The 14682-nt window shown below is 40.8% G+C and overlaps 1 protein-coding gene across 1 annotated transcript in view; it reads right to left on the bottom strand.

The window, feature by feature from the left end:
- Positions 1-1012: 1012 nt before the first annotated feature.
- The window catches only part of erfl1 (Ets2 repressor factor like 1), a 60632-nt gene continuing 46962 nt past the window's right edge, over positions 1013-14682 (bottom strand). The window contains exons 4-8 of the mRNA XM_035526481.1: positions 9276-9352; positions 8771-9005; positions 4593-4779; positions 3145-3280; positions 1013-1836 (exon numbers count right to left, since the gene is read on the bottom strand). Coding sequence (XP_035382374.1) covers positions 1013-1836; positions 3145-3280; positions 4593-4779; positions 8771-9005; positions 9276-9339 — 1446 coding nt within the window. The 5' untranslated portion in view covers positions 9340-9352. The remainder of the gene's footprint in view (positions 1837-3144; positions 3281-4592; positions 4780-8770; positions 9006-9275; positions 9353-14682) is intronic.

A 14682-nucleotide genomic window follows, 5' to 3' on the forward strand; every position in this document is an offset into this window, starting at 1 on the left:
CTAATAAAATATTTCCACAAAATTACATTTATTGCAGTTTATATTATGCAGCTCAAATCTTGTATTGAACAGATAAACAGTGAACATATGAGTAGGGAAAGTTGTGCAATATAAACTCTGTCCAAATACTCCTGTCAGTACAATGGAAGTCAATTACTCTGAGTGAATATATAACCTAGACTACATAACGTGAAAACAGCAGTAACTGCAGAACTCATTAATTAATTCAGTGTAACAAAAACAACATACTTCATATTTCATATGTAAAACCCAGTTCACTGCTGTTTTTGTTTGTGCTGAATGTCTTAACACAGTCAATAGAGGGAGTAAAAGTTTACATTTACAAGTATGTAAACAATTAATGAAAGTACATTACATTTTTAAAAGTTACTAGCTTACGAACTTATTAGTTAACATGTCAGTAGTTATCTTTTAACATCAAAGGACCTTAGTAATTATTTCTTAAACAATGTCTTTAAAACGGGTTCTCAGTGGAAATTTGCATCTACAATTTGTTCACACTAAAGCCAGGATGAAAAAGTTGAAAACAGTTTTATAGCTGAAAAAACTGTAAGTTAATAATTAGATTTTAGTGATTTCACACATAAACTGGTCCTTACTCTGCATATGCAGTTTAAAATGTTTGCATTTCAAACAGAAAATTAATCAAATTCCAATTAAGCAATAAATCAAATTTTCAGAATATAAAAAAGTTCAATTAAGGGCAATAAAGATAATTAAAAACTTATACATGCTGGACTGCAAATGTAAAAGTTTCCACATGGTATTGTAAATGAATTTGTAAAATAATTTCCCAGTGTTTCAACACCAAGCCAGACAAAATATGCAGAACAGGTCATAAGAGCAAAAGGGAAAAAAAAAAACGAGAAGCAATATTTTCTTTTAAAAAATGCAAACAAAAATAAGGCAAAAATATTCCACATGAGGAAAAGGAGGACAGAAAGATTCAGAGAGTGCTTGATGGAGCCAGAATGCAAAGAAACAGAGCCCATTAACTATGAGAGAGTTTGAGAGTGTCTGTTTCTCTATGCTGGTCAACCAGAGTGAGGGACGGAGACATGGGTGGAGGGAGGGAGGGAGGTGGAGGAGACAAGGGCACCAGGCTTTTGAGAGGATGGGGTGATACAGGTGGAGGAAGAGAGGAGAGCGGTGGTAGGGTTCCCCCCAGGCCTCCGGTCTTGGCTTCTAGTATGTGAGGTCGCCCTCCCAGCCTGTGTTCTTTCGCCGAGGGGAAGTCCAGCTCGTGCTCATTCTCCGAGCTGCAGTCGCTCAGGTCAGTGATCTCCAGCTCCGAGTCCGACTCCGGGTCCTGTTTCAGACCAGTGCGGCGGTCAGCTGGGCTCTGCCTGCCTCCCACACTGCTCAACCCCAGCCCTCCAAGACCCAGGCCCAGGCTGAGCCCTGCACCTGGGAGCCCGGGGTGGGCCTCGGCCCTCTCCCTCTCAGCCACCCCCGGGCCCACGCCACCCGACTCAGTCCGGCCATGCAGCAAGCCGCCATGGTAGGGAGGGAGGCAGAGACGTGCAGGGGGGATGCCCGCTGAGCCATTGGATCCTCCGGTTTGGGCCCGCTCCGCTCCGCCTGTGTCTCCAGGTGGCAGCAGAGAGGAGAAGGGGTGCGGCAGCTGGGACAGGCTGGACTGAAGTGGGTTGGGATAGAAGTGGGAGGGGTAAAGAGAGCTTGGGGGCAGTTTGGGGCAGTTGTTTAGGGAGAAAGCCCCAGGGAGATAAGGGTTGAAGCCCCAAGAGTAGTCAAATGGAGGATTGCGAGGGTAAGCACCCAGCATGGACTGGGGTTTGGAATAACAGGGGGTGGCTATAAAGAAAAGAAATGGAAAAATGGATTTAGCAAAATATAGACATCAAAAATATGTTCTACATATGTAATTTGTACATTTAAAAAATAATCAAAAGTTGAACAAATAACTTCTATTATCATAGTTACACAAAATAAAAAATAGAAATCACTTTACGCAACAGAATTGAACCTCTTTGTTGACTGGTTTGCTAATGTTTATATGTTTCTTTGTTCTCAAAACTTGGTGTTTAGTTTATGAAAACAAATCCTTCCTGACATTGCTCCCTCTTCTCAAATCTTCCTGAAATCGTACGTCTTCATCGAACTCTCTGACCATCTCTTCCCTTATACATTCCTCATTCTTTTTCTCTCGATCTCTCTGTCTCTCTAACTCTCACTTTCTCTCTGTCTCTCTCTCTCTTCTTCTTCTTCTCTCTCTCTCTCTCTCTCTCTCTCTCACTCCATATCACTGTTATTTACTATGCAGGCCTAATTTGACAGTGCTGCAGTCTCTCTGTGTGCTGGGCCAGGAGTAGCTAGGAGACACATGAATATTGAATCAGTCAGGCAGTCCTCACTTGCTTATGAAAACACAGTAATGGGCGCCCACAGGCCACAAACTGAAGCCTGCACCCTCAATTAGGGCCTTCCTGCCTGGGAAGGGATTAGGACAGGGGGGACACATGGGAGTGAGATCAGGGTGAGAAGGGGAGGAGGGAGGAATTGGACCTGAGGACAAACAAAGTAAGGGAGGGCCTCACACACACCAAACAAACACACACACACTACAACAACACACAAACACACAAAAATACACACACACTTGGCCACACAAACACACATTCTGATGCACTGATACCATAATACACATATGGAGGAAAGACAAAGGAGTGGTAGTCAAGTGTTTCAACACACACACTAATAGAGCGCTTTATGTCTTTTTACGGAGAAAGTGCTGAAGCATATCCATCAATATGCAAATGTGCACAGTAATATGCAAATATACACAGTAATATGCAAATGGTAACGAACACTCACAAAAATAAAGTGAATGCATGGATCCAATCACCTCTCATGCTGCTAAGTAACTGAAACACAAGACTGGATCTCTGTCTCAGTGTGGATTTTTATTTCACACATTACTCTTTGGGCATCAACAGCCTGGTGAGATCCCTCTGACCACTTTAACCACGGAGACTGACAGATAAATCCCCTCTCTCAGTTCTCCGTCCATGCGTTTCCTGTTTCTAAAAACATTCCTTCTGGCCCCGCCCACTTTCCGCAGTCGGTGACCCACGTTCTCGTTCGGGTCGCGTCGCGTCTCACCTGGGCTGAGGAAAGGGAAGGTGTCCAGTCTGAGTTTGTCGGCCTCTGGTCCTGGAGCTGTTGCGGTGCTTCCACGCTCGAACAGCGCGCTCCCCCGGCCGGACTCAGGCAGTCGCGGGAATAACGACTGCAGGGCCTGAGACAATTCCAGGGATGTAGAGAAAAAGTTGGAATGATAGGAAAAAGTGAGGACAGGAGAGAGGCAATGAAGAGAAAGAGAAAGAAGCCACGACACAGAGAGAACGTGGAAAAGAGTTTAGATTTAGTTTCATCGATTTATGCAGTTCTGTATATGTTAATAGAGTACATGTTAAAAACACGGAAAACGGGTGAAAAGAGATTTTTTTTTCCAATACTGCACAAAAAGTGGAAGGAAAGTTGGAAAGTTGTTTGACTGTTGTAAAATGTGAAGCAGGTTAGTGTAGCACTTTCAAATATCAAGGATGAAGGTAAATCACGGAAACGGAGAGGTCTTTGTGTCTGAGGCACGGAAAGCGGGACAGCCCACTGTGCGGTGAGCAGGAACTTCTATTAGGTTTCACGTTTGTGTGTCACAGTGTGATCTTGATGTTCTAACAAGCCTGCATTAATTATGTTGAACTGCTCTGGTATTCTCCTTCTCAAATTTCGTACGTTCTTTCATTTTCAGTTAATGCCAGCAATGAATACAGCAGCCCAGGTGAGAATGAGCGGAAGGGGATAAATGTGTCTTTTCGTTTAAGACCCCTTAACACCCGCCTTGACATTTCTCTCTTCTTTCTGCTTCACCTTGGCATAATCTGACCCCCCCACCCCCACCCCCACCCCCACCCCCATCTGTCTTTAACTAAATACAGAACTTTCTCACATGGTAACTATTCAGACTTGGTACATGAAAAAAAAAAACAGCTACAGATTTCATTGACAAAGTTTTTGAAATAAGGTAATGCTACTGGAATACTGCTGACGGGCATGTAAAAAAGGAGATGTATTCAACTGTTTCTGAGTCTAGGTTTTAGACTATAGACTTTTTAAATCATTTTTTAAGATCTTTTTTTTTATCATGAAAAACAATAAAACAGACTAACACTGACATTTTTGTTTTTACCCTCACTGTGTCCTTTCACGGCAGTGGTAGACCAATAGCAAGGTTCTGTTTTAGTTAACATGGATCTTAGATGGTAAGAGTAAAACAGAACAGTAAGGAATAGAAGCATGATTAGTGGATGTTGAGTTTGTATTCATTTCTCTCTAACAATCCTTAAGCCACATTCTGCACTCCATGTCTATTTTTCAGTTTATTTTATGATGTATTTATACTTTTTGAGACATATGTTGCATCTTAAAATTCCGAGTATGTCACAGAATATGTGGATAGTGTTTCTTTTGATAAAATCCCCTCTCTCGTTTTTCTGCAAGGAACATGTGGAAAGGGGCATGTTTTTCCTCATGCACCCATTCCTTCGTACCTCGGGGGTGACGGGGTTGCAGTCCGGAGTGGCGGCCCCGCCGCTGAAGTGGTTGGGGGTTAGCAGAAATGGTGAGCTTGCCATATCCAGCAGGGGGTAGTTAACCAGAACAACCTTACTGAAGTTAAACTTATAGGTGAAACGCTTCCCTTTGGTTTTGTGCAAAATGCGCTTGTTGTAGTAGTACCTGCAGAGGGGCACGGCAGAGGGAGCAGAGAAAGACAGGAGAAGGGAAGTCAACCACAAAGATCAGGGACACACAGAACCAGGAAACAGGGCAGTAAACGTAGGAAGACTGATTTTTTTGCAACACTTTTTTCGCATTAAGATTGTATCCATACATTTGTGTTATAATCATTGTTGCACTTGCAAAATACACTAAATGTTGTAATTTAATTATTTATGAAGAGGTCTAATTCTTTCCTTCATAAACAGTTTTTACAATGAGTGAACGACACTGAAACTCCAGCACCATGTATGAGAGCAGGAGGCTTTGTATTAAGACACGTACACCTGTCCATGTGCAACCGCTGTGGCATTTCAGCATTTCAAAATCTGCCTGGGTTCAAAGGCTGGAGATAATAATAAAAATAGTATATAAACATTTCTTCTTGTGTTTACTTGAGTTTAAACATGTACACAGCACTGAGAATGCTGAAGTTTACATGCTGTTATAAAAGCCATTATAAGCAGCTGTAAGAATCATGCTAAACCACATTCTTTAATAAGATGATTTGAACATTTTAGCTCTTTTAGGTAACTGAGCCATTCTCTGACCAGGACGTAGTGCCTCCACTATCTCCATTCACACGAATAACAGACATCATTATAGCAGAGCAGTTATCACAGTTTCCTTTCCCCTGTACAGCTCTGGAGGGAGAAGCAGTGTGGCCTATGTGATATATCCACATATATATCCTTATGAGTCTTTACTCTCAGCTACTTACATGCACATTAGTGAGGTCCGACCATGATCAGCTATGCACACTCAAATTTCAAACACTATACGCTTGGCTTCCTTCTGCTCAGTTTAGCAGTTCAACACTGTTGAACTCTGTACCCATAATGCAGTACCCATAATGCAACCCGCCTCACCAGTGATTTGCATGCTTTTGCTTTGTATGGCAATTGTGCATTGCCCCTTAATTGAGCAATTAAGAAAGGCTAATCAAAAAGGCCAATTATGGCCCACACCAATTCATAACAATTAGCAGGGAGCGACAGCGCCTATTAAAGAGAAGGTGGGGGAGGGGGTGGGTGGTAGCAAGGCTGAAAGATGGAGGAGTGTGGGAAACGATTTGCATAAGCAAGAAGAAGATTAGTGAGTGTGGTTAGCACACAAAGGACCATTCATATGACAAGGGCCAATACTTCAAATCCTCAAAAAGTTTCGTGCCTTGCGGGCATTGAAAGCAGAGATGATGTATGTTTGATGATGTAAAGATCAATCTGAGACTCAATTTCAAAATCCGAATTGACAAATATTGTGTTAGAGCCTCATGCCAGAGTTATTTGGACAAATAAAGATGCCACAAAATTGAAAGTATTGACCTTCCTTGGAGGGGAAACAGTTTTCAAAATGTCCCCAAACAAAAATCTTTCTTCTGAAGATAAGGAATAACAAATTAGCTGCAGTGAAGCTGTTGAAAATGTTTCAATTTCCTGCCTTACAACTAAAATGATAAACAGAAAAACCTTTGGATTAGGATATTAAAACAGTATAGACATTCTGTTCTGTATATTCAACAAAGCAGAAACCACACAGCATACACCCAGTTTATTCAAAACGTCCGTGATAGGGAGGCTTAAGTGGTTATGTATCAGGGTTAAAGGTGAAAAGGTGAAAAGGTGAATAAGGCAAAAGCAGAGTGTCACCTTTTACTGAGTTTGCCTGTTCTGTTTGGATTATCAGAACTCAAACGGGTGATATTAGCCGGCTTCTTTAAGCTTCTCCCTCAGACATTTACATCTGTTGACATGGACATTGCTCCAAGCGATTTATTTCAAGATATTTCAGACTGTTTAGCTTTTCTTATATTGCTCTGAAGTTTTTACTTTAGTTCATGCACATATCAAAGTCCAAAGCATGAGCATGCTTGTGAGTGAGCTCAGTCTAGTTAACATCTGTACACAAACCATAAGAACATCTAAGTACCACTCACAAAATATTTTTAACACAAAATATCCAAAATGATAAATGATAATGATAAATAATAACTTTATTGGAATTTCACCTGTATCACATTGAAAAGATTAAACATACATAAAACAATCTGAATACAAAACATTAAACAAGAGCAAAAAAAATAGTAAAACAAAAAACAGTAGAAACGATAAGAATGATGATAATAATAAAGCAAGGTGTAGTAATATTTAGAAAAGGTAGTTGTGAGGGGACAAAGTGAACTAAAATGGTCGTGCCCATACTCAGTCTTCCCCAAGCATGCACAGTGAAAGCAGAAGGGACTGAGAGTAGACTCTTGGGTATAACCAGTGTCAAGACCTTCTTAATGTACTCTCACCTACATAAGCTTTGTCTTCCGTACATAAGCTTTGTCTTCCCTACATAAGCTTTGTCTTCCTCTGAAATAGTAGCAAACCAGTCCAAGACTTTTCCACAGTGGCTTGTTTAGATTTAAAAACTATACTGCTGTTAATAGAATGACATATTGCTTTTATATCAAGGAGTACAAGAAGTGAAACATGATTTCGGCATTATGACCCAATCAGACTTTCTTCATGAATGCTATTTCTGCTTTCACAAACATTCCATAATAAAGGAAAATGGGAAATATACAGTTTTTAAGAAAAGAATATTTGAAATTCATATCTACATCATAATTTTGGATAGAGGTTTTATAATGGCTGATTTAAATATATCTGGAAAGAAGAGCAGTTAATAATGCTTATATCATGTTTCCATCTAAGTAATGAATGAAGCTGCCACAAATAAATATGTGAAAGTATGGACAGTGTGTGAAAAAGTTAGGCAAGTTCTATTTAGTCTTGTTTTATCTTTTCTAAACATTTTTCTCTCCATTGTGCTGGCCAAAATCCTGGTTATGTGCAATACTAAATCACTGGATTGGACAGACCAAAAAACCCCCGTGAGGATCTGGTGGAGATGTTTTGTTCTTTTTTGCTCCTCACACCAAAGCCCAACTGAGTCTCTGCCAGTCTAGTCCATGAGTCAGTCCATGTTTTACTCAGTCCCAGCCTTTAGGTGCACATGCAGCAGGCATTCTGTGTTCTTCATGGCTTGGGTTAGGCATGTTAAGAGCTGGGACAGAGACAAAATGTGGATTACCTGTTGGTCCCCAAGGATAAAGATGGGAAACACTGGCCTCATTTAATCATGATGGCAGAAATGCAGAAATAGCTGATCAATCATATAGCTTTGTGTTCACAATTGCATTATTTATACAGCCAATTAATTTCCTTCTAGTTTATCACAATAATTTTTTATCTCAATTGTAAAATGTAAAATTTAGTAAAAAAAAAAACTTTACTAAAGGTTTTTACTAAAAAAAGGCAGGGGTGGAAACTTAGCTGGTGATGACATCTGCCACATGTCTGAAGAGTTAGTTTGGGCTGATTACAGAGCACATGTGGAACGTTAAGTGTGAGATTATTTTATGATGTTTATTCTTCTTCATGTTGACAGCACTAGTTTATTTTTGTGGGCGTACAATCACAGGATTTTGTCAGGTCTCCAATGACTGTACTTTTATTTTCCTCTTTAAAAATGAAGCAAAATCCACATGATGTGAGGAAGTTACACCAGTGACTCAGTTAAGCCAAAAGGTTTAACATTCATCCAATAACAGGAATGAATAAAATAGGTTTGCCTACACTATCATGAACCATATTTAGGAAACAACTTCTGGCTTTAACACCCTGTGACTTAATTTATTCAGAGATGACTGAAATATTTTAGGACCAACTACATCTTATGCTGATCTTACCCAGCTATTTAAAGTTAATAACCATATACTGACAAACACTTAGAAATACTCAGAAATAATAGTTGGCATAGTTTAAATTTGCCTCATCTTCAACATTTTAAATTTGAATCAAACTGCTTGATAATGCAGCAACATTAACATCTGTGGTGTTGGTGTCTACATAGTGAATGTATAAATAGGGCAGTGGTAAAAGCACCCAGTTAACGGACCCACCTCAGCGCTCGGCTAAGCTTGTCGTAGTTCATATGAGGCTTGCATTTGCGGATTCCCCACAGTCTGGCCACTTCATCGGGGTCTTTGATGACAAACTCGCCGTAGTCACCCTGCCAAGCTATCACTCCTTGGTACTCTTCCTTCTGCAGGAGCTCCAGGATGAAGTGCCAGAGCTGGATCTGCCGCGAACCAGGGCTCGACTCCGGCTTGTAGGCCCAGTCTGGGAAGGCGAAGCCTGGGGCAGGAGGCAGGACAGTTGGAGGATGTGGGTGAGGCCTGCTGCATTACAGTGCTAGCTAGACTAGACATAGTAAGAGGCTGGCTGTGTCAGGAAATCCAGAAACAGCACAACAGCATTATCTGTGATGCGAACAGGGGGAATAGCAAGTATAACTGTCAACTTCAGAAGTTTCCTGAATTAGTAGTATTCATGATACAGATCTTGGTACAATTGTCTTCATCTAGAACATTGTCTTCTTGACATTTGATATGTTCATATGCTCACCTGGTGTCCAGAGAGCAGGGACAGGTGGAGTGAGCAGTAGCTCACTAACACAGTTACAGTCCATGCCTCCACTGCACCTGTACACACACACACACACACACACACACACACACACACAGATATAACTGAGGTATAAGATAAACACACTCAGACCAAAAGATGTGAGCAACAGTAGAGCAGACGGCTTCAGCACTGTCCCAGAGGGTATCAGCACAGAACTGTCTCATAGGGTATCAGCACAGAACTGTCTCAGAGGGTATGACATTTCAGCAGTAACAGATGGTCACCATATAAATATCCATTCCACAGCTAGGGCACTAGCTGGGGGCTCTTTCATATGTAGGCTTTACTGTGTTCACTGCCTTTAAATAGCCAATATCTGCAATAGCCAAGTGTAAGATCCCTGAGAACTTTTCACTTTTCACAAGAGAAACAGTGAAAAGCACATCTTGCAGGTCTAGTAGCTATGAAGTTATGGTGTTATTATCCATACAGATGTTCAGAGATGTTTAACATACACATACAGGACATACAAAGGAACATGTTTTATGCTGAATTGGGGTTATAGAATGAACAAATTAGAATAGATCTAATATAAAGAAAATGTCTAACTATGTAATACTGCAACTGTCTAACTATGTAATACTGCAACTGATATTGGCAAATTAATCTAACAAAATCACATTTGAAGTGTACTAAGAGGGTTAATCAATTAAAGTTAAAACTAAAACATTCTAGCAGACAGTAGCACAGACAGTGCCACTATGCACATATAATTCTGAAGCAGGATATTACGAATCATTAAAAGCATAAAGTTTTATCTAGTAGGAGAAGAGCTCCATAACTCAATACACACCTATCTCTCCGTGCAACAGCACTACATAGCTGCAGAAATTCAATCTTACTTTGGACATCACAATTTCATAAAGGTTGTTTTACAAAGCTAGGGTGGAAGAAAAAATGTCAGTACATGGTATCTTTAATGCCGGTCTCTCTCCCACTCTCCCTCTCGCCTCTCTCTTCTCTCCTACACTATTTAATTATGCTCTGTGAATTTTGGATCTTCCCTGCAGCATTGAAATGGAACGTGAATTATTAAGGTGTGTTTGTATAAATTATTATTGCTAACTCCAGGCACTTCTCTCTTTCACTCACTAACCCACACGCTCACACACACACACGTGCGCACACACACTCACTCTCTATCCGCTCTTTTGCCTTTAGTCCTTGGACTGTCCACTCTCTCCCTCTTCTCTGTTTCTTCTTCATCTTGCTCTTTTTTTCTTTCTTGGAATTCATCTCCTATTCCCTCTTTATCCTTTGACATAAATTCTTTCCTTCTCCTTGCAGCCAGCTAATGCTAATTAGCTCCAGGTGACCCATGAAAGAATGGTTAAAAAGGGGATTTAAAAAAAAAATCTTTGTTACACAGCCCAGAGAGTTGTGGGATGGAATTTATTTGTGTTGCAGGTCCCTCCTAACCCAACAGTGACACTGACCTATGTAAAAACTCCAAAAACAGACATCACATACACCAGTAGAGCACCCACACACTCACACATCACTGTAGCACCCACAGACTCATAAACATACCACTGTAGTACCAATACCAGTGTAGCACACTCATCCTTACACACACACCACTACTATGTCAGTATCACTCCTAGGTTAGGAAAAGTCTACCACCCAAAATAAGATCAAACCCACAGTGGACCTGTGATAAGAATGGGGTTGGGGATTGCTGAGATATTATGCATGCTACCAGATGTACTACAGCCTGTGATCTAACTTCATATACTGATGACTGCAACTAGTGGAGTGGATTGAATTAAGTTATCATTTAAATGAACAACTGCCTTTTCTAAAAGAAGGTTGTGAGATGGTAAATTATGAAATTATGATGAGATTGTTTAGACTCAGTTATAGTAGTAAACATTAATTTAACTAATGTTTATATCAGCCTAACTTTGCCCAGGTCATTCTTAGCTCTCTCAGTAAAATCCTACACAGACCTCTATTAAATTTTTTGCTATGAGTGTCTGCCCATATTTCTATTGCTTTTAATGCTATCCATCTTTCCTCTGTCTTCTAACCTACTTACTAGTGCTAATGCTTAACTCTCTACTGTTAGTCCTGGAAACACGATGAACTGCACAAGATAGTCTTAATGATCTACATCACATATATAGGACAGGGGAGTTTTACCCAGAAATCTCCAGGCCTTTTATACTTTTATCAACATGTAACCAGGCCAGGTGGTGTGCATCTTGAGTGCGCAACCAGGTGCTGTGCATCCTGAGGCTAAACTCACTAACTTCACACTGGTGTTCCCTTGTCTTAGTGACAGTATTAATACTGCTATGTCTACATCCTGGATAAAGTTCTTAATCCATTCGATAGTTTATCATGAGGATTAAAATTATTCCTCAACCACCTACTGCCATGGTCTTCTGGCATCTGCCTGTTTTTCTGCATTTGCTCTCCATGTTCTTGTTCCTTAACAACATACCAAATGGCTGATTTTCACCCTGCTCTTGTTCTGGATGTGGTTCTGACTTATTCTCAATTTTCAGTTTCACGATGGCATGCTTGCTTGACACAGAGACTTCATCGTGATACTTTAGTTTCAAAAGCCACTTCCAGAATCATCTTAGCACTTCTAAAATCAGCTCTACATATCTGGCCAAGAAACCACTGAGCAGCCACCTGTCCAATTACACACAGTCCCTCAAATAAGCATTAAAGGACTGTGGACCCAGTGCTGATGAAATCCCCTTGTATTAAAGCTGACATTCTGCAAGTTAGTGTCATAGTGACTGTTTCTTTGTGAATTCAGTGCTCAGGAGTATAGAGCCAAAACTATGACAATTCAGGACATGTGTACTTACAGTGAATGCTGGTATCAAGCCTCTACATTTTGACCATGATGAGTTTATCACTATATACTTTATAGTTATTGGACTGGTATTACTGAGAGATCACTAAGACTGGGGTCTTGTTCAGGGGCAAAGGTCAAGACCAAGACTGCTTGTCAAGACCAAGACAACAACATCAAGACTTCAGCTCTGCTACTCATACATTTATTTATTCTCTCTCTCTCTCTCACTCAGTAATTTTCCGTTTGATTTCGGAGGTAATGCATTTTTTACAAATCAAAGAGGAAGCCAGTCTACACCCCCCCACACCCCCCTCACCAGCTCTCTCCTATCCCCCTCCCCCCACCTCCCCCAGGCAGGTGAGGAGATAAAGGCGCCTCCATCATTTCCTTGTTAGTTTTGATTTGGGCAGCATGGGGCTTTCAAGTTCCTCCCATCACCCCCAGAAACATTATAACTAGCAGCCCAGGGAATACATCTCCTCACCCACTCCTCAATATGGAGGCACACTGATGCAGAGAGTGCACGCTGCATGCATGCACGCACACATACAAACATCCAAGGCTGCGCGTACAGGCACCGAAATGTACAAAAGTGTCATGCATGACAAACGTTCAGAAAAACATTCGGCATGAGCAATAGGCTAACTACATACTCTCACGTAATGAGACAATTGATAGCCTATAGAAGGCTAACTATACTCTCATACCGTTGAGACACGCAATAACATATAGAAAGCTAACTACATACTCTCACACTGAGGAGACGAGCACACGTACATGCAAACAAAGAGATACAGAGTAACTTGAATTTGGTGAGTACAGTAATGTAGGAAACTGTCTATAGCAGTATGTTTAAGGAATTAGATTAATCAATCTCAGCAGAAAGTTAACAACCTCCGGTAGCAATGAGGAATGTATCATGAGAAAATCCCAAAAAGCAAAATGCAAAAGATGATTAAATGTACTTTATTTTATGATTATTTTAATGATTCTGGTAACATGGAAAATATACAAACATAGCCATGACCTGCTGGTATGGTGCAAAAAAGTTCCCCAAATGAAACATATGTGCTATTCAGTTACCTTTCATTAGCTATCACACTCCATACACACAGAAATCTTAAAAATTCAGAAGGGAAATTTGCATGAGACCGAAAAAGCATGCAGTTATCATAGTGCTTATTCTTGAATTGCTGACATAAACTTTTAAATACTTTTCTGGCAATTATTCACACAGAGCATTTCTGTTGTGTAGTCATTTAATCATACCCCATCCTTATTTGACACCTTGCCTGGCAACTGTCACACACTTTGTCTTTGTGTCAGATATTAATACACAAACATAATAAACTAGTTATGCACTGATAGTTCTGAGCTGTGGTTTCTCAGCTTCATCAGTATGAGTTGGAAATCTGAACTTTAATCATACCTAACGTGATCAATGGAACTGAAATGAACTGGTACAAGGTCTGGGCCTTCATAGACTTCCAATAAAAGAGAAACGGTGAGGAAGTGGATTTGTTGGGGAACAACATACTACGAATGGAGAGGCACCAGTTGACCAACAGAGAGACTGACACACAGGGATGAAGAGGCTGGGGATATGACACGTGGGTGACACTTTGTCTCCAGCAGTGTGGCGAGATGGATGTGGAACAAGAGTTCTGAGTGAAAACATGAAAACTCAAGGACTGTGATGGGACTGGCTTCGCACACCCTCTCCTCCCGTAACATGAAACGCACTCTCAATATGTGTCTCATCTTCATGCTTTGGGTTGCCAAAGAGAAAGCGACTATAGACTCTCCATGCACCCTCTCTATCTGCAGTCCATCAAAACACTCTCTCTTTTCCCCACGCTTTCTTTTTCCTGTTTTCTCTCTCACTCTTCCTTTCTATATATCCCTTCCCCACTCTTGTCTGCTCTGACACTCCTCTGCACAGCCTCAGGGTCAGAGAACAGAGGGACTGCCTTGTGTGGTGTGCGGTGTTTGTTAGGAGGGATGGAGAGAAGGAGGAGTAGGGAGAGGCGATTTGTGGAAACACAACATGCCTGACGAAATGGGAAAGGAGTCACCCAGAACATCAACATTAGTAGTCTCGTAAAAGAAGAAACTGAAGACCTATCAAATTTCACATCTATCTCAACCTATGAGGCTATATCACATTTGTCTCTTTTAACAGAAAGAAATCTAGTGAAAATGCTGGCCAGAGTGAGTATGTTAAGACAAATAAGAGACAAATAACCCTAGCCTATCAAACCTTTATAAACTAGCAGCCCCATGATACCCATCCAAACATACCCACAGTCATTGCATTCAGCCTCAGTAAAGTTTTATGAAAATTAGTAATTAAATTTTAAGCTACAAAGGGCAAGTGAAAGTGAAGTTTCGCAGAGGACGCGAAGACTGGAGAAACTTGGTGAAAAGATGGTGCAGAGCTCAACTTAAAGAGGCGGTGATGGGCGCGAGTAAGCACGCGCTATCAGTAGCCTATCTTACAGAACATCGGCCTTAAGATATAAGGGAAAA

This window comes from Electrophorus electricus, chromosome 5 (genome assembly GCF_013358815.1).
Source record: "Electrophorus electricus isolate fEleEle1 chromosome 5, fEleEle1.pri, whole genome shotgun sequence".
Classification (NCBI taxonomy): Eukaryota; Metazoa; Chordata; class Actinopteri; order Gymnotiformes; family Gymnotidae; genus Electrophorus; species Electrophorus electricus.